General features: G+C 43.6%; 1 protein-coding gene across 1 annotated transcript in view; it reads right to left on the bottom strand.

Annotated features, from left to right (window-relative positions):
- Positions 1-18,683, bottom strand: part of LOC137666454 (multiple epidermal growth factor-like domains protein 6) — a 199,483-nt gene that overhangs the window by 41,536 nt on the left and 139,264 nt on the right. The window contains exons 7-14 of the mRNA XM_068406464.1: positions 17,394-17,519; positions 12,580-12,702; positions 9,768-9,890; positions 7,025-7,162; positions 4,869-4,991; positions 4,169-4,291; positions 3,067-3,225; positions 339-470 (exon numbers count right to left, since the gene is read on the bottom strand). Of these exons, the coding sequence (XP_068262565.1) occupies positions 339-470; positions 3,067-3,225; positions 4,169-4,291; positions 4,869-4,991; positions 7,025-7,162; positions 9,768-9,890; positions 12,580-12,702; positions 17,394-17,519 (1,047 nt within the window). The remainder of the gene's footprint in view (positions 1-338; positions 471-3,066; positions 3,226-4,168; positions 4,292-4,868; positions 4,992-7,024; positions 7,163-9,767; positions 9,891-12,579; positions 12,703-17,393; positions 17,520-18,683) is intronic.

Genomic DNA, 18,683 nt, shown 5'->3' with positions numbered 1-18,683 from the left:
CCAGGACAGACTTCTGAAAGTCAGCGAGGCAAGTTGTGCAGCAGAGCATGGCAGGCAAAGCTTGGCACTTTTCAGCAGCAGAATGAATAGGAATGAACATCAACACAAGTACTTAGAAAGGGGTACTGTACTGCACCGCACCGGAGGGCAGAGACCTCGCTGTTGGAGGGTGCGTATCGCATGCTGTAGCATCCCTTATGATTTCTATTTAATGTGCAGCTGTGTTCCTTAGAGAGCTGTACAGGTTAAAAGTACAACAGCTTATTCCTACATCCTACCTATCTGCAGCATCACAGCACTAGGACAAAGTCCCCACCTGTCAAACACCCGCTACTCACTCTCATTGCAGATCATGCCAGTCCAGCCAGGTGAGCAAACACAGCCACTGCGTTCACTGTTACAGCTGCCTCCGTTCAGACAGTCCTCACAGCTCAAGCTACAGTCATTGCCAAAAGTGTTATCAAGGCAAACTGAAATGAAAAAAAACACAGAAGGTTTAGTTTAGTGAGCATCCAGAGAAAATACTATCACAGGCTCTTACCTAATGTTCCAGATGCACAAGTGCAAAAAGGAACCTGCACAACATTGACACTCTGAAAAAAAAGTATTCACGTTGTTACTGTTAATGTTGGCAGCATTGCAAATATCACTGAGTCATCCCAAAAGATGGTCCCAAATGGAGAGTCCCAAATTTTCCTCCTCAAATTTTAGAGCCTAAAAGGAAAGCTGGGACTTTCGCTGGCATTTACTCCTTTAAATGCTGTAATTCCCCATTAAAGAGCACTTAAAACTACTTTTTAAGAGCAAGTATTTTGCCTTCAGAAAAAGTGAATTTGCACCTAATGCTTAATTACATTGTACATAATTAAAAGTATTTCTTGGGAGAGAATCTCCTTTTCTCCTTGCTAGGGTATCTTTTTGTTCTTCTATTGTAGCAGGTGGACACGACGCTATTTAGGCATAGTCAAGTGATATTTTTAACAGCATAGTTCAAGTGTTATTCTAGGAAAACAAAGCAAAATACACGTTTATCACTTCCTTTCTCCTTCATGGATATGAAAAAAAGGGTTAGTCTATATAGAAAAACAAAGAAATACGAAAATACATTCCTCCCTCACCTTCCCACCCTCCTTTTCTCCCTTGCACCCAAATACAAGCGCAGACACGCGCACCCTCGTGTTCTCTCTTTGTGGGGTCTATTGAGGAAGGCCCAGAACATAAATGGTACTCTCTGCTAAAATTTCTCAGTCACATTAAGATCCTATCCCCACGGTCTGCTTATTGCCTTCGAGGCTTTAGGGCTGTGGCTGGAAGCTTTCTGGAAGGGGATTTTGAACAGCACCTGAAAGCAAGCTGGCAGATTATTTCAGCTAACAGTAAGTCAGCAGGCTGGTTGCTTTTCACCAGCAACTTTCTATGTGAGGCCAGATTTCCTCTAGGTCTCAGCACCCAACTGCTCCTTTTTCTGTAGCTGAACAAATGCCCAAGCTTTCAGAGACATTCCGAATCCCAGTGCTCCCACTTGGAACAGGTTACAAATTCATACTGCAAGAGAAGAATACAAATTACCATTAAAATACCAGGCTTCTGCATTAAAAAGTCATTTAATCTATAGAAAACAGTTAATTACTTACACTAGCTTATTGTTTAAAGCTGTATTTTTATAATACAGACAGCAGCACAAAAATGTCTGAAAGTATAAGGAATAAATTAATACTTGGGAGGTAAAATAACTTACTAAACCATTAAAAGTTTCATTTCTCCACCACCTTTTCCTACAAACCACCATGTGCTGCAAAGCCTCAGCTTTAGAAAAAGTGCAGATGCTCAGCTGTGACTGATAACACCCAAATTTATGCGGCTAAACATAAACAAAACATCCAAAAACTGCTTAATAAATATTTGATTGTGGTTTCTAGGCCTGATAATTTTGCCTGTGGTTATCTCATTTATCAGTTTCCCAACTGGTCAACAGTGTTGTCGAGTCCATCTGGATGCTATGTGATTTGGGAGGTCTTAACAGTTTTGTTCATAAAAATAAGTTAATTTTTTATTAAAGCCAAGACCAGTTCCTGATTTTTGCCTGTAGGGTACAGTGCTCAGATGAGAAATTAGAGCTCATACCAAAATCACAGGACATATATAACAAAAATAAGAAATCTCATTCCTCCCTGGTGACCCACCAAGCACTTACTGCACTCATCAGAAAGCAAGCACTGGGTTTCAACTCATAATACTCTTTTCAGTGGTGAAGTTTCCACCTTCAGGTGGAAAGGCTGAAGTCACGCACAGCTCAGGCAGGGTGCAGAGCTGCTTTGCACCCACTCCTGGGACTCTGTGTGCTCATGTGCTCTGTTTGCCACCAGCTGTGCCAAGCCCTCGGCCAGTCTGAGCTCTACATGGATGGGTCCGTGCTTTTCCTGGAGAACATGCCCAAAGCATCAAAAAGGCCCTGAATCTCCAGAGGGTTGTTTTTCCCACAAACAAGAATGTACATATCTTAAGCAAAAATCCCAGCAATTATTACAAAAGGGCTTGTAAAGAGGCACACATGCCCCTACACACCCCTTCCTAGCTCAAGAAAAAGAGAGCAGTTCCCAAGGGCTTGTTCCCAGAACAGTTTTGGTGGATGTTGTGCATTGCAGTAACCCACACAATCCCCTCGTCCCTGGGATGAACACGATCTCTCTGTCTGATGCCTCCAGGGCTTTGTGCAGACACCCTGTTTTTCCACGAAGGCTCCCATCCATCCCTTTCTTGCTGCACTGCTCCCTTTTGCCATGCCTCCCTCCGCATCCCTCCCCACCACATCCAGGCAGCAGCAGCCACGTCCAGGGAGCCTCCCTGTTCCCTAGACACATCTCATTTGGGATGGGACACGTGGCAATGCCTCCTCCTTGCTGGCGTGGAGGACAGCCAGAAAGCAGGAGTAATGCTCACCCCCTCCTCTGCTCCTCCTGATGGCTTAAGCCCAACCAGCCCAGCATCACTCTCACCCCGAATCCTCTTCCCAAGACTACTCCTCCAGTTTGCTGTGAGGGCTAAAAGCGATGCTGGTTCACTCACCGACCCTGTGCACCAAGGTGAGCTCTCCTCGTGGGTCTTCGTCCTCGTAGAGGGCACCAAGCGCGTAGTGAAGGAGCTGCGGGGGATCCCTGAACTGCAGCCCTGGAGCCCCGGCGAACCCCGCTGCCTCCTCCGCATCCGCCTCCTCCCCACCTAGGGCTGACACACACACGTGCCATCAGGACCTGGCCCTGAGTCTTCCTCCGTGACACTTTCCTCTCATTTATAGCTTTTTTTTTTTTCATTATGCTGGTAGATTTTCCAGCTACACCCCCATGCAGTCTGCACAGCAGTCACAGCTGATTCATTTTTTCATCTGCATGTATAAACAGAATTTCTGCTATCCAAAAAAAAGAGAAAAGGGAAAGGGGGAAATCTTTCCCTTTCCCTTCTTCTGGAAATAAACTCTGGTCCTGGAGAGTCCAAAAAAAATTAAACAAGTTTAATTTTCCTCACTTGAAGTTTGAGATTATTTTTAGTTAATGAAAGTCATTACTCTAGCTCATTTTGGAGATGACAAATGTAGACTGAGGCTGGCTGTCCGATTTATTTTCAGAAAAACTGAAATTTGATCCTTAAAATGATGGGAAATCAGTTGGCTTTCTTTTTGGAGCTGGTTAAAATATCAAACTCTGCCCAAGGTTTAGCAGGTGCTAAATTTGGTTATAAAATCAAGTTGCTAGGCTGAACTCTGTACTGGTTACACTGGCAGAAATCCAGAATCACACCACTGACTTCAGTGGAAAACTTGCCTTGGTTCATCAAAGCAGAATCCAGCTACCTTTTTCCCACAGGATGTTAAACTTCATCAAGTAGTGCAAGAAAACTGTCAAAATAGTATTTCTTTCTAAAACATGAGGTTTAAGTTTTCAAATATGTCCAGGGGATTTAAGCGTTCATCTCCCATTAATCTTTGGCAAAACCCATTAGTTGAGAATGAACTTGGGATCCACATGTTGCATGTAGCTCTACCCTGGCCTTATTCAGAGATGGCTCAAGTTGGGCTCCCAAAAATCACAGGATCTGTGAAAATCTCAGTTGAATTCACATTTTAAATCAATGGGAAATAGTTAATGGCCTTCAAGATGTAAAAATAACTTACCAATGCAGGACCATCTGTTAACACCAAGCCTGTAACCCTCCTTACACACACATTCGTACGACCCCAGAGAATTAACGCAGAAATGGTCACAGTTGCCGTTATCAAGATGACATTCATCCACATCTAGAAAAAACAGATAAATGTTGATTAGGTGCAAGCACCTGTGCTTGGAGAGTGCACTCTGTGCCCGGCTGCATCTGAAAAATTACTCGGCACAGAAGAAAACCTGATCTTCTTAGTACTTTGTGGCTCTCCGTTTCTCACTAGTACTGGAGATATTAAAACATTTCAGGGCAACATGGAACAGATTCTTTTACCTATGTTTTGTCTCAAGTGAACACAGCTGCTTCAAGCTGTTAAGCTCAGTTGATCCTTCAGTTATTTTGAGGGCTCTCCTTTTGCACAAGTAGTCTCTAACACACATCAATATACAGTGTCCATGGAGAGAGGAGGAAAAGTTCCTCTCCGCTGGCTCGTCTCCCACAGCCCCACTTGTTCATGCCGGATGCTGGATTATTACTGTCTTCCAGCCTTACAGAGTGGAAATTATACGTTTGTAGACCTTATCAGCAAAGCTGGCATACGGTCACTGATTCTCTTATTAGGGAAATGCCCACAAAGCCCTGGATGAACTTTGACAGCATTTCTTCCACCCGCTGTTGTGCTTAGTTAGACCGAGTACCGGTACCGAAGCACTCACCGTCGCAGGCGCAGCCGTCGGCGTTGGGCTGGAACCCCGCTTTGCAGGCACACTCGTAGCCGCCCGCGTAGTTGATGCAGAACTGGGAGCAGCAGGACTCTCCGGTCTCACACTCGTCCAGCTCTGCAAAGAAGGGGCAGCTCGTTCAGCCCTGCACACGATCGGGGCTGCTGCCGCAGTTTTGCTTGGTAGCTCCTGCGCTTTTCAGCCCACGCCTTTCTACGTCTTCCTCTCCCTTCACCCACATAAAGCACTGCCTGAATCCTGACAGCAGCTGTCTTCTACCTGCTCCCACAGCAGCCAACACCCTCCACATCCAGGGAGAGGCACCTTTTCTGCAAGTCTTAGGTTCGATGAGGTGATTTACAAAACAGACAACAAACAGGTCTCACCAGCCCACAAATACCATCTATTTAACTGTAATCTACATTTCACCATTTGCATTTTTTATACGTTCAACCTTTTTCAATGCAAACTAACAGTGAAACAAAGCTCTGATCCAACAACGTGTTTGCTGGACGTCAGCCGCCTGCTCGGTGCAATTGTAGTTTTTGATAACTAATTGCCCGTTGCCTCACCCTGCCCTGTGTCCATCCAGAAATTGGTATCATCGACACCGCTGTACTGGCGATTAGATAGGAGAATGGAGCTGTTATCTTTTCACTGCAGGCCTCAGCTGATCTCAGCCCTTGCAGCCTGCTGAACAGGTCGGTGGCCATTCAAGGGCCACCTTGTCAACGCTGAGTCTGCAAAATGCTTTTGAATGTTACCCAGACGAGCAGCCGCAGATGGGAAAGGTCAGTGTCTCAATTAACCTTGGAAGGAGTACCAACATTATTAGGAAACACCGACAGGAGAAAGAAAATGTAATTAATCAATCAAGGTGAGGAGGTCAGCATGAAAATGATTAATGCAGGTTATTTGGACACAGAGTGTTTTCCAGAAATGTCACAAGCCAAGCTCCTCTGCAGTACGTCAGACGGGTGTAGCAACAGCCCCTTGTCTGTGTAGGAATGAGAAATGTGCATCCAACAAAAAGGAGATTTTTGCTGTTAAGAGCAGCTTTTCATGTCCTCAGCCTTGCAAAACCCTTCCCCTGTGCTCTCTTCCCTCGCTGTGGCTAGACTAACTGCTTCCCTCTGAAATCCCCATCAGCAGGTCACTGAGCGGGGGTGCGGGCAGGAGGCTGCTCTGCCTCCTCTCATCCATACACAAACGAGACAGCATAACCGATCCCACCCCCGCAAGGCTCTGAATCCAAATCTATCCCCCTCCCCTTCTTTTCCTTCATTTTTTAAGCTCCAGCATCAACCGCCCTTGCAGAGCTCGGTGCTTCCCTCCTCCCCTGCTCCTTCCTCTCTCCTGCACTTGGCTTTTTCTGTTACAAGACCGTTCTTGTCTGTAATGCCTCTCACATTCATCAGAGCTCCTGCTCTCTACATGTCTTACTATACTGCTCTGTGATGCCTGCTCTTTCTTTTTTCCCTTCTTCTTGGCTATTCTTAAAATTTTAATGGCATAGTGACAGCAAGTCTAAACCAGAATGAGATACAGTTTGCACAGCAAAAGCTGTAAACAAAAAAAAACACGTCGTAAAATCGTATAAAACATGAAGGAATTTTTCAGCTCTTCTCTGGAAATAAAACCAAATCTAACTATTGCTTTCACTTCCTAAGTGAGACTTCTCACAGCCAGAGGTGCAATCTTATCACTGAGCAAATCTGATGGAAATAGAGCAACCTCCATAACACAAAGTGGAGTTTGTGTCTGAAGCACTTCAGAGCAGCAGTGCTACTGCTCCCAGCCAGAGCCGACCCTCTGTGCAGCCACTGGCAGAGGAAGGGAAAGAAAAAAAGTCAAGCAAGTGATACTTGGGCTGGACACAATGAGATACGGCCACGGCAACCGGCGATGCACCCAAGAGTCATCTTCCATTTGGGAGACAGAACTCCTTCCCCTCGTTAATTAATAATCCCAGCAAACACGCAGAGCAAGGCAAGCTGGAGCAGTGGCTGAGAAAGCGCCAGAGGACGGTATTAATTAAAACTTGTAGGAGAAGGGCAGGGGATGGGAAGGTATTTCCTTGAGCGACAGCTCTCCCGCAGGCTCCCCACCACACCCCCTCCCTTCGAGACGCAGCGCTCGCCGTGAATTACCTGCACACGTTCTGCCATCAAAACCGAGATGATAGCCGTCATCGCAGGAGCAGCGCGGCCCCGCAGTCGTGTGCTCGCAGTGGTGGGAGCAGCCACCGTTGTTGTCCTGGCAGCTATCAACAATTTCCATTTCGATGCCTTGCAGAGGAATAAATCAAAAGGATGTTAAAAAGCAAGCACTGGGGGAGAGTCACCAGAGAATAAGCCTCCTGTAAAAAAGCATCCATAAGCCAACTGCTATAGCAGGAAATATAAATTCAGCTCGACACACCCGAGAAGAGCACGTTTTGGAGTGACTGAACTCCAGGTATTTGCCTCCTTGTGTCATAACTGTGGCCACTCTCAACTTGGGTAACGTGAAGCCGGCTCACCATTGCAGCAGTCAGCCTGCTACGGGAGCGTTCACGGGTTTCCTGAGATTTATGCTTTGTTTGAACCTAACAGTGAGTTCTGGCCTTGCCCCAAAGGAGGAAAGGAACCATCTGAGGAACCCAGGTGGTTCACCTCAACCCAGACTGCTTATGCTTTCCAAAAAGCAGCTTTTAGTTTTGTATGTGAATGGGAAAGAGTTGGGTTCTGAGACATCCACTGCACACAAATGCCTTAAAATTTTCATAGCAGAGTCCTGTTGCTGAGCCTGACACCCAACCACAAAGCAAAATGATCTGTAGGTTTTGACTCTTAGACGCCCCTTCAAGGGGGCACATTGCAGCTCCTCTGCTGAGACTCTGTCCCAAGTAAGACAGGGTGGTGGTGCGATGCCGTCATCAGCCCCCCTCGCCCTGACAGAGCCCCCCACCCTCCTGCACTCAGTCACGCTGGCCAGTCCTCACAACATTTTGGCCAGGTCCAGGGGAAACCCTCACAGAGGAAAGGGAGCATCTGTCCATCTCATTTCTGCCAAGGTACTTCACTAAACAATTTCTTTAGGATGAAAAGAAAATATAAGATCAGTTATAAAGTTTCTCTTGAAGAATTAGCCAAATTGTCTTGTTACAGAGCTATTTAGAAAGGAATTAATTTCCCATACTATGTAGGAGAACTGAGAAACACCCTCCCTAAAGGAGCCACCATACTTCCAGAAACACCCCAGCTCAGAGCGGTGGCCATCAGATCTGGTAGAGGATGACAGCATTTCCCCACTGTCACAGCTCAGGGACACCTCTGTGTCGGTGGCTCTGATCCTACCCCTTTCTGTGCCGCAGGGAGAAACCTGCCTGCCAACAAGAAATATATGTCTAGCTGGAAGAGGGTATAAATCAGGAGAACGTATATTGAGGGCTACATCTCATGCATGGTGTGATTATTTGCACCCGGGAGAAGAAATCTAGTCTTCTGGCCAGTGTGTTAAACTGGGATTTAGGAAACCCAGTGATCAAACACAGACTTTATACACTATCTCCATCATTAAATGCGTCCCAGTTCTTCATCAGTAAAGCTGGAACAGCAGCTCTCCCCCATGCCACTGGGGAAAGGAAAGAATAAACAAAGATTGTAAATTGCTCAAACACTGGGATAATCCTGATCATAAATATATGCAGAATGTTTTTATTTTTATTGTTTGCTCTGTAATATTGTACCTAAGGCACAGAGACTCACCATCCCCAGAGATCTGCTGAACATTGAGAAAAAATATTATCAGAAAATCACAATGAAATCTAAGTGGTCTAAACAACTTTTTTATCTGAATAACAGATCATTTCCTATCTATATATTAATTGCATTTCCTCTGCCAATGCACTACTCACAGTTCCCCATCACCTATGAAATAATTCTACAGGATGTCTCTCACATAATTGGTTTTTGTTTTTAATGTATGTTAATGCTTTGAAACTGATTTTCATCCTTATTAAGTATTTCTTACACACACATTCTTAAAGAAAGCATTCATTCTCTGGCATGCAGCATATTTTCCTAAGGAAACTCTGCTGAAAGTTCTTGCACAGTATTATTAAATTGAATGATCTTTGCCCACCTCTTTGCTAAAACAGGTCATGCTTTTGTCTGCATTCCAGTGAGCTTATGTTAGGTCCATAATAACACCGACTCTTCCACATCACCTCCTTTATTAATCTAAATTTGCCCTCCAGGACAGCCCAGGGATCACCTATCAACTAACAGTGCTGCGAGTCAGCCCCCTTCTCGAGAAAAGCAGTGTTGATTAAGAATCCCCGCTGGCAAGAGGTAAGTATGTGGGGGAAGACAGCAGGGCTCAGCATCATTTTAGTTTGGGAAATCCTAGTTGTTCAAATATTTTTTCCATCCCCAATCTTGCTTTTTTCCTTTTTTTTTTTTCTTTTAAAGCATCTACTTGACAGTGTCAACAATCTCAGGAGAAACATAAGTAAACCTAGACAGTTAGAGACAAGAGCAGATCATCAGGTTGGTTTTCTTTTGCATCAGATCCAGTATATAAAAAAATGGGAGAAGGAGAGCAGGAAAAAAAACATTTCATAGAACAGCAATATTTTGGTAGCTCTGCAACAGAATTCACCAGACTCTGAACATAAACCAACAGGGCAATCTGCTCTTTGAAATGCAGCTACTAAGGCCTGCGAACGCAGGCTTAGGAATGTATCAACCTGCAAAACCAGCAGTACAGAAGATGAAGAAAACAGTATTAAGCTTGAGCTTTTGCATACGTTTATTTTGCTGGGAGTGCTAATCCAACCGAATTTAAAATGAAGCATAGCAGTTTGCAGAGAATATAGCCTGAAATGCATAGCTGTGAAGTGTCACTTACGGTAGCACTGCTTTCCATCAGCCCCCAGCTCGAAGCCAGGATTACAGACACAGGTGAAGGATCCCAGAGCGTTCACACAACGATGAGCACACCTGGCTCTCCCTTCTGCACACTCATCAATGTCTGCAAAGCAGAGAGAAAGGCAGAGACATGCATTTGGATAGTAAAATAAAAAATAATATTGCTCTACAGCTCTACACGCACATGGCTGTATTTCCAAACATCCACTGAAAAGAGCATCCTGATGTCAGTCCACAAATGACAGCATCTGATGAATCCAGGAACACTGAACTCACAACATTATTCACCAAAATAATCTTTTTTTCTAAACACCTTGAACCTTTCAACATGAATATTTACAATATCAGACATTATATTTACAGTATCAGCCGAAGTAGCTTGTTTATTATTCCTACAACAAAAGCAATGGCACAAGAAGCCTCATGAAGAACTCAGAAAAAAGTCCTGTCTCCCAGTACCCTAAAATTATCACTGGGTCTCCACAGCCATTATATTTAAATTAACGAAGCAGGAAATATCTGATTATTTCCTGAATGACAAATGATTCAGATTAAGTGGTGGCTGGATCTCAGCAGGTACAATGGAGACAGATTTTCTCTGTCACACTCCTGAGTCCTGCAGCTTCTCCTACAGAAGTCCAGCAAGGAGGCACCTAGTCTCATCAGAGGAGGTTCACCCCACCTGTAAGAAAGGAAATAAGGTGAAGCGCTGTAGGCAGGGAGACTGTTCTTCACCCAATTGTCTGTCAAGCAGTCTGATCCTCAGCTTTACATTCACTAGTCTGTATTTTTGAAGTTAAATGCCACCAAAGGCATTCATCTTCCTAAAATCTCAGTGGAGCATTAAAACACTCTTAAGGAATAATTATTGAAAAAAAAAATAAGGAAAATTTAAGGAATAATTATTGAAAAAAAGCAAAGTAAAAACCTATACTAAATACTGCTGCTGTGGAGCACAGCTGCAGAAAACACCAACCTCCAAGCAAAAAGTGGCATTATCTTGCACGTGGCAAACCCCTAACCCACCTCCTCTTGTTCTGACATTTCGCTTGCAAAATAGAGATTATTTATTGCACTGATCCTGGGTCACCGTCTCGCACGAAGTTAGGGACAGTCTGGTGTGCAGCTCCTCACCTTCTACCACAGCAAACCACTTTCTAACAGGTTTCTCTCTCCATATGCGCTGTGATCAGTGGCGTACACATGGCCCCTTGTACTCGAACACAAGTAGCTTTACTAATGCAATCAGCCTACTTGCAAGTAGAGGCCTCAGGCAGTGCAACCACCACACACTGACTCATGAAAATTTCAGGATAAATGACAGCTGCTCTGAAGCAGCAATGTGAGTAGCTGCTGTTTAGAATAAAATGGGTTATTTCTCCTTTTCCTGCAATTAATTGTCATTTTGCAAGCAGAGTATGTTGCCAAATGCCACAAATGTTCTTTTCTTTTTCTGCTTTCTCAAGTAGAAAAATAAAAAAAGTAGGAAAACTGAACCACAGCCACCATCCTGCACACGTTTCTCCATATCTTGCAAATACAGCTAATAGCTAAAGTATGACACTTCAGCTGCCCTCTGTCTCCTTCTACCTCGGTTTCCAAGGAGTCAAATACCAGCTTGAATTTTGCAAAAGACGTTGAATAATTTCTCGGAGAAAAAACACCAATAATTGTATATCCGTGGTAAGATGCTTAACAATTCAAAAGACTGTTGCCCTGAGGTCAGGAAGAAAATTTGTTCCAATATGTAACATTGCCAGTTACCTTGTGCTTTAGTTTATACATAAATTAAGAGAATTGTCAACGTCTATCTGAGACAAAACGAGTAACACGCTGACCCCAGTTTTGAACTGCTGTTTCCATCTATTAATCATCAGTGAAGTGTCTATGCTACTTGAAAATACTTTGCTTTTTCAATAACCTCACTGAGTAATCCCAGTAAGAGAGGGGAATCACTGAGGTGTGCAACACCACTCGCAGAAGGGCTTACAGGCCACTGAGTAATATACTCAGGGTAGGAAGTAAGTATTTCGCAAAGCACCCAGTACTCTGAATAGATAAGACAACAATTTAAGTATTGGCAAAATTTTGGCCAAGTTATCAAAAGGAGGAGTTTAAAATTAGTGTCTGAATACATACCCCGATCCTGGCAACACTGCCAAAAATCTGCGCTTCATGAAGCCCACAAGTGCTTTTTACTTCATAAAACTGATAAACTATCTAGCTTCCAAGCATCATCTTGAAAGAGAGAAGCAGGTAATTTGGTCTCTAATTCCCCCACATTTCAGGACAGAAATGCTTTAGATCCTTCTGAAAATCCCAGACTAAATACAGGACTTTGGAATTCAACTTTTTAACCTCCTCGCTTTGGAAGTCTTACACTTCATGATTTCTTCCTGCGCAGCAGTTTCTCTATTAATATGGAAACAGTTCTCCAGCTAAAAAGCCCTTTGAATTCTCAATAGGTTTTCAGTGACCTGGTTCAGAGTGTTACTTGAACCAATTTTCCAGGAGCTGTATCTGGGGCATTATTTTAAAGGGACCCTACAAGAATAACACTACAGCACCTACAAATCCAGTTGCTAGAAAGCATGATTTAAGAGAACACAGAGTAATTTTCATTATTAAAATAGTCCTTCAAGACTATGGGCTGACATAAACATCACAGAGAGAAATGCTATTTCAAAATGCACACGTATATTTGTATAACATACTCCTTTCCATTCAAAGCTTGGTAAGCCAGAGTGCTGATTAATATCTTTCTTCCCAATAAACAGTCCACAGTTTCTTACCTAAACAGGACTTTTTGTCTGCAGAAAGATAATGCCCTGGATGACACTCACATTTTGCAATTCCTCGCTCATTTTGACAGATTTGTGAGCATCCTCCATCCCCGCTTGTGCAGGGGGCTATCGCTGAAACCAATTAGACCACACTGTCAACTTAAAGGTCACGGTTTTGTCTGAAAATGGTCTTACCTGCCATCGTTACAACTAACAACGGAGAGTACTGTAGCTGTAAGAGATTAGACTGAAAAAAAAAATATATTTGACAGAATTTGGTGTATAGTAAAGCTGTTGTTTTTCTGTCTGCTATTTTCTCTCTTGCTGGACAGCATTTTTCATAGAGCACCAGCAATATTTTAAACAGCGGGACGCTGGGCTCATGTTACACCTTGGAAGTAGGACAAGAAAATCACATTTTATTCTTATTTTGGCGTAACTGAGTAGATTTCAAGAGTTGCTCTAAACAATAGCAATTAGCACTCCAATATGTGTGAACCCATAAACACGTACAACAGTGGAGTTCGCCATGGAACAATGTGTATTTAAAAGTCTCTAGAGGAAATAAATGCTGGAGAGCCCCAAAAGACTTCTTTCAGTCTAAAACCATATGTCATTCGTGCTGTACATCAATATTTTTTCTTTTTTTGAACAATAACATATCATTTTTCAAAGATAAGCTGCTCTAAGTGGCAAGTACTTCGAAACACTATTTATAAAGCGTCTGCAGAAGTCTCCATCTCAAAGATCTCACTGTGTTTTATGGGCTTATTTCAGGAACACATACCTACTGGAAGCATACTGATGTATTTGCCCAAATAAAGACTCTGCACACACAAAAATAGACCTGTTGGGACTGTTTGGATATGCCTGATGTGGATTAAGAGCCAGACTTTTCATACTAAAATCTGATGTTCTGCACAAGGTTCAGGTTTCACTGTGGAGTACTAGTTACATGAACATGCTGGTGGAGAACATTAGGTAGGCAGATTTGGAGGACACCTTCGAAAATGTGTCCTCTAGAGTTCTGCTTAGTTTCAAATACAGCTTTTTAAAAGCTAAGCCTATTTCCTTTCAATTCAAGCTCTAACTCAGTTTTAGGATTTTACTAATTATTGTCTGGTTTGAGACATTTGACTGGTATTCCTTACTTGCCTCCAGCCTAACATCTCCTTCACTGGCCATCTCAGGCTCTATACAAGCCAATTTCTATCAGGGCACCAGGAAGAAAGTCAACATCAGTTCAACAGCAATGGCAGTGGGGTCAGGGTTTCAGTAACCCTGGGGAAGGATTGAAGGTATTTTCCTCTAGACCTTGCTGCTTTACTCTTCCAGTGGCTAACCACATACATACATAGAGCTATGCCGAAGAAGGGAATAGGAGAGAAAGGTATCTATTTTACATAGATACATTTAAATATGGGTTGGGTTTTTTAATTTCCTCCAATTTTCACTTTTCTATGCAGCCAGTGGCATTTTGTGCCATCATCTGGTAAAGGAGAATGTTTCCCCAGAACACCTTCAAATTCCCTCGTTTTACCTCCTGCCATCTTAAGAACAGAACTGTTCGAGTCCGCAGGCTGAGACTTTGACTTGATAGTGTTTAAAAAAAAAAACAAAAACCAAAACAAAACCACTGTTAAGGACGTAGCACTGAAATTTTCTGTTGGACTTTCAACACGATAGGTTGCAAACAGGTTTCTAAGGGACATCAGCACTTTATCCTACGTGACACTCAAGTCTGACAACTTGGCTCTGCAGTCCCACTATTTGCAGTCTACAAAGGATTTAGCTTCATGCAAGAACTTGTTCCTTGCTGATATGAAATACTGAGTTATTTGTTGATTCTTTTTTTATTTGGATAAATTAAATGAAATTGCTATCAAACAGCATCTGTTAAACCTGCATATTATAAAGGTTTTCAGAGCATCTAAAGCTTTAATTTGAGAATGATTACAGCATAGCGCAAAACTTGTAATACTCTGTGACATGACAGCAAGCAAACAACAAATTATAGGGTAGATGTTAGTAAACATAGTAATTTGAATAAAGATAGCAGCCTTGGAAATCCTTAGACAAGATACAAGATTGTAAAGGAAAGATCTTCAGGACATAAGGCAAACACTGATTGACTTGTTTTCCACCAACATATCTGTTCCTTCCTGTTATAGGCAGGTTTCAGGAAAAGCTAAAAATAACTCATTAGTGTTCTTTTTCCCCACACATTTGGCTCTTATTGTTTGACTTAATAACCTCAGTGGATAACAGACTCCATCCTACAAAGCTCTATTCCAAGCTGTTAAACACTATGGCAAAAAATTTACTGGAACTGTTCCATTTTCTAGATGTCCCAGGACATCCAGGAACCTCATCTTAAAAAGCCATGGTGATGCATTGATCTGGGAGGGCAGCTATGTTCTTGGTGAAGTGTGAGTATAGGCTCTGCATGTGCTGTGGACCTTCCAGACCTTCACTGCAAGGTTGTAAAGAACAAGGTCTAGTTCTCCAGTCCTATCTGCCATGACCTCTAGAGCACCTAAAGAAAGAAAATTGGGCCTTATCAAGTTAATTTTCTTGCTTGCAGCAACTATGACTTTACACTGCAGAAAATATAAAGTGGTAAGGATTAAAATTTCCTGCTCATGGCAGAGAAGGTTAGGGGTGGAACTAGCATTGACTTATAGAAGGGAAACTCAAAGTGGCTTGAGAAAGATAATTGTTCTTACCATCCCTGGATAACCCAACAAGGAATTCACTCTAGCAGACATCTTTTATAGCCCATTCTCTTACACAAGTATCACAGCCACTGCTGACCACATCCATACATGCCTCATCCTCAGAACAGCTGTCTCACCACTTCGTATGATGCCACACCACCCCATCCCATCGGTTTGCCTCCGTGCTGAAGGCTGCACCACCCTGCTCGGCTTGGGTGTTTCTGTACAGCCTTTCAGGGCTATGGGGTGCAGTATTGGCTCCCGAGGAGTCAGCAGGGATGACTCCACACCTGCAGCACAGCTATGCCTGCTGTAGTAAATACCCTCATCACGCCGTAGTTTCTCCATCCAAACTAGCGCTACAGCAGCCATCCTTTCTGGTTGGAAATGAAAAGCAGCCAGGCTCACCTCCTCCCACCTTTTCTACTTAAAACATCTCTAAGTGCCAACCCAAATGTATTCATGGCCATTTTATGTTCATTTGTTCGTGTAAAAATCCTGTCCATTGGCTTAACTAGCACTTTTCTCTCCCAGGTGTTTATTCACTAAGGTATTTATGGAAGAAAAGCATCCTACTCGGCCTTCATTTTGCCAGCTGAGCTCCCCTTGTGAGACAGATTCTCCCTCCTCTGCCCACAGCTGTCCTCCTGGGGGGGGTTGTGCTGTTATATTTTGATTTACACCACCCTGAACACAGGTAACCAGGCATACACGTGAGCTCCAGATAAGGTCTCACCTGCAGACAAAGCTGACCTTGACCCTTCTCCACTGCTCAGTAATTACCGGCTGGTGATGAACAACAGCCTTCAGTGGGTGGCTGACCCTCATCAGCCCCACGAAGCAAGGCAGCGAACAGCCACAGCTGCCTGTGCGGTGGCAAACCCTCACCAATTAGGGGACCGAGCCTGCTTGTTTTGCTGCTAGGCTGAGCCGGGGGGTGAAGTGGCACGTGAAGGTTTGAACTACTCTGTGGCTGCCCAAGGGACAACTCCCACCTGACCAGGCATCGCCACACTCAGACCCTGCCAATCCAACCTCCATCCCACCACAACACCATAAAAAACACCAAAGAGTTTTATGTGGGGGACTGCAAGCCCAGCTGGCTTGGCCAAGGACATTTCGAGTGCCAGAGGCAGCAGAGGAGCCACAAGAGGTTTGGAAACGGGCTGAGAACAGCAGAGGAAGGTCTCTGATGTCCTGTCCCCACTAGCACTCTCCTTTACCAACTCTCTGACAATCTCAGGGAAAAAATGCAGCCACTCCATGAGAGACGGAGAGGCGAACCGGCTGCGGATGCTCGCTGAAGCGCAGGGTGTGCATTCCCTGTGGAGGGCAGGACTCGGGGAGGCCAGAACCGAAGGCCAAGTGCTCGTTGCACACAGCAGGAGTTGGAAGCGAGCTGAACAGCAGGATTTACTTACACTTTATACACAGCATATAAAATCTTCAAGCAGAAGAGAAGCCATATGGAAACGGTTTTGTGACAGGAATTTCAGTGTAATAAATCCATAAATTTGGCCCTGTCTTTCCCTGGCATATTCAAGGGTACCATGTGTGTGCACTTGTGTTGAGGAAGGGGGGGGTGCCTTAAAAACTGATGAATATGTTAAGATATACAAGAAAAAAAAAAAAACAACAATCAAACCCAAAGGTAGCATTTCTGTTCTGCTTTTGGCAGCGTTTTCTCAGAAACCTGAAGGGGAGGATGAATGAATCAGACTGTGATTAGGAGCAACAGAAGCCAAAAGCAGATAAAGAAACGGCTTTGTGTAGAATAAAACATGTCATACAGGCCAACTCTATATACAACTTGGTGAATAATAAAATGCTAGAATTAAAACACGATTAAGTTCCTAACCTATGTCATCATTGTCAGTGAGCAACAAACAGCCAGGAGTCTACAAGGCCAAAATCTTGTTCAAAGTTGTGAAGCAACATGAACTTCACACCTCAAATGTGTCATTTTAATCCTGTTAATAAGTGATTCCTAAAGCTGCTTTTGGCAAGCAGGTGAAATATGAATGAATGCAGCGACCTGAAGCACTATCCTGGGGTCTTTAAAACTGCCTTTGATGTGTGACTCCAGGCAGGTAGTGCCGGACTTACCTTCACAGGACTTGGCATCCCTCTTCAGCTGGTAGCCCAGCTGGCACTGGCACTTGTATCGGTCTTCACCGAGCTGAATGCACTCCTGCTCGCAGCCCCCCTTGTTAACACTGCAGGAATTGGCAGCTGGAGCCAAGGAAACATTGAAGGAATGCATGTCAACAACCCAAGAAACTTATTTCCTATTTTAAATACATAAATGACAGTAAAAATACGCAAACCTCGCCAAACAGCTTTCATAAATGCACCTGTGCCCATCCCCTGTGAGATTACTCTCCCTTGCATTCACGGTGCTTGTTTGACACAGCATCCCACGTCGGCGAAAGCCCGTGATTCCAGTGAGAGGCAGGTGAGATCTAAGAGCTGCAATGCTGACTGAAGTACAGCCACCCTTTGATCTGACAGCAGCAAAGCACTCGACAATCCACTGAGGTAAGGAGAAAAAAAAGAAAAGCGGCACCACGGGCACTTGCCCATTGTTTTTTTCCTGTCCCTGCTATTATTGATTAAAAAAAAAAAAAAAAAATTGTCTTTCAGGCTGATTTCCTCAGCCTTGCGCATAGGAAGCTGCAAATGACAGGAGTCACAAGCTCTGCAGGACTGACTTATAAAGCAAACCACAAGGAACAAGAGGCTCTTTAGTACATCTCTAAAGATACTGTTTCTTTTTCTCAGACAAATTAATATTCTTTTTTGTTCAACACATATCCCCAGCCTCTGGAGAAACATTTCTCTTCCTGCCAAAATACATTAACACACACCCACACCTATTTGCACACTGCATGTAAAAATAAGATAGATCGTTTGAACCTGTTATTGTGCTCTATGTAAATGTGAGTGTGTGCATGACTGCATCTATATATATTTTAACAGCAGGGATGTATTATGTTCTCCATGAGTAGCTGGAAAGAGTATTTGGTCCTTTATGGAAGGCATGAAACTCTGGACCCAATGAAGTCAGCAAAGAGATTTGATATTTATTTTACATATATTAATATTAATTCATTGTCACTGTTTAAAGCTGGGCCGGCTATTAAACCCATGGTAGACGCTCTCTGTTAACGCTCCCCCACCACCCCGAAGGCAAAGGGAAAGGGAAAAGGGAGAGAGACTTCCAGGTTGGAAAGTTAAAAAAGTTTTAATAGACTATAATAATGAAAAAGAGTATAATAATAATATTGGAATAATCAAATATATACAAATATACACAAAACCAAAATCGAGCTCCCCCGATGTCGGCCACGTCACCACCGGCACTGCAGGGCAGGTTCCGGGAAGGCCCAGGCTGGG

Source organism: Nyctibius grandis, chromosome 8 (assembly GCF_013368605.1).
Source record: "Nyctibius grandis isolate bNycGra1 chromosome 8, bNycGra1.pri, whole genome shotgun sequence".
Classification (NCBI taxonomy): domain Eukaryota; kingdom Metazoa; phylum Chordata; class Aves; order Nyctibiiformes; family Nyctibiidae; genus Nyctibius; species Nyctibius grandis.
Note: the sequence above shows the minus strand (reverse complement) of the source record. Positions and strands in the feature narration are given on the sequence as shown.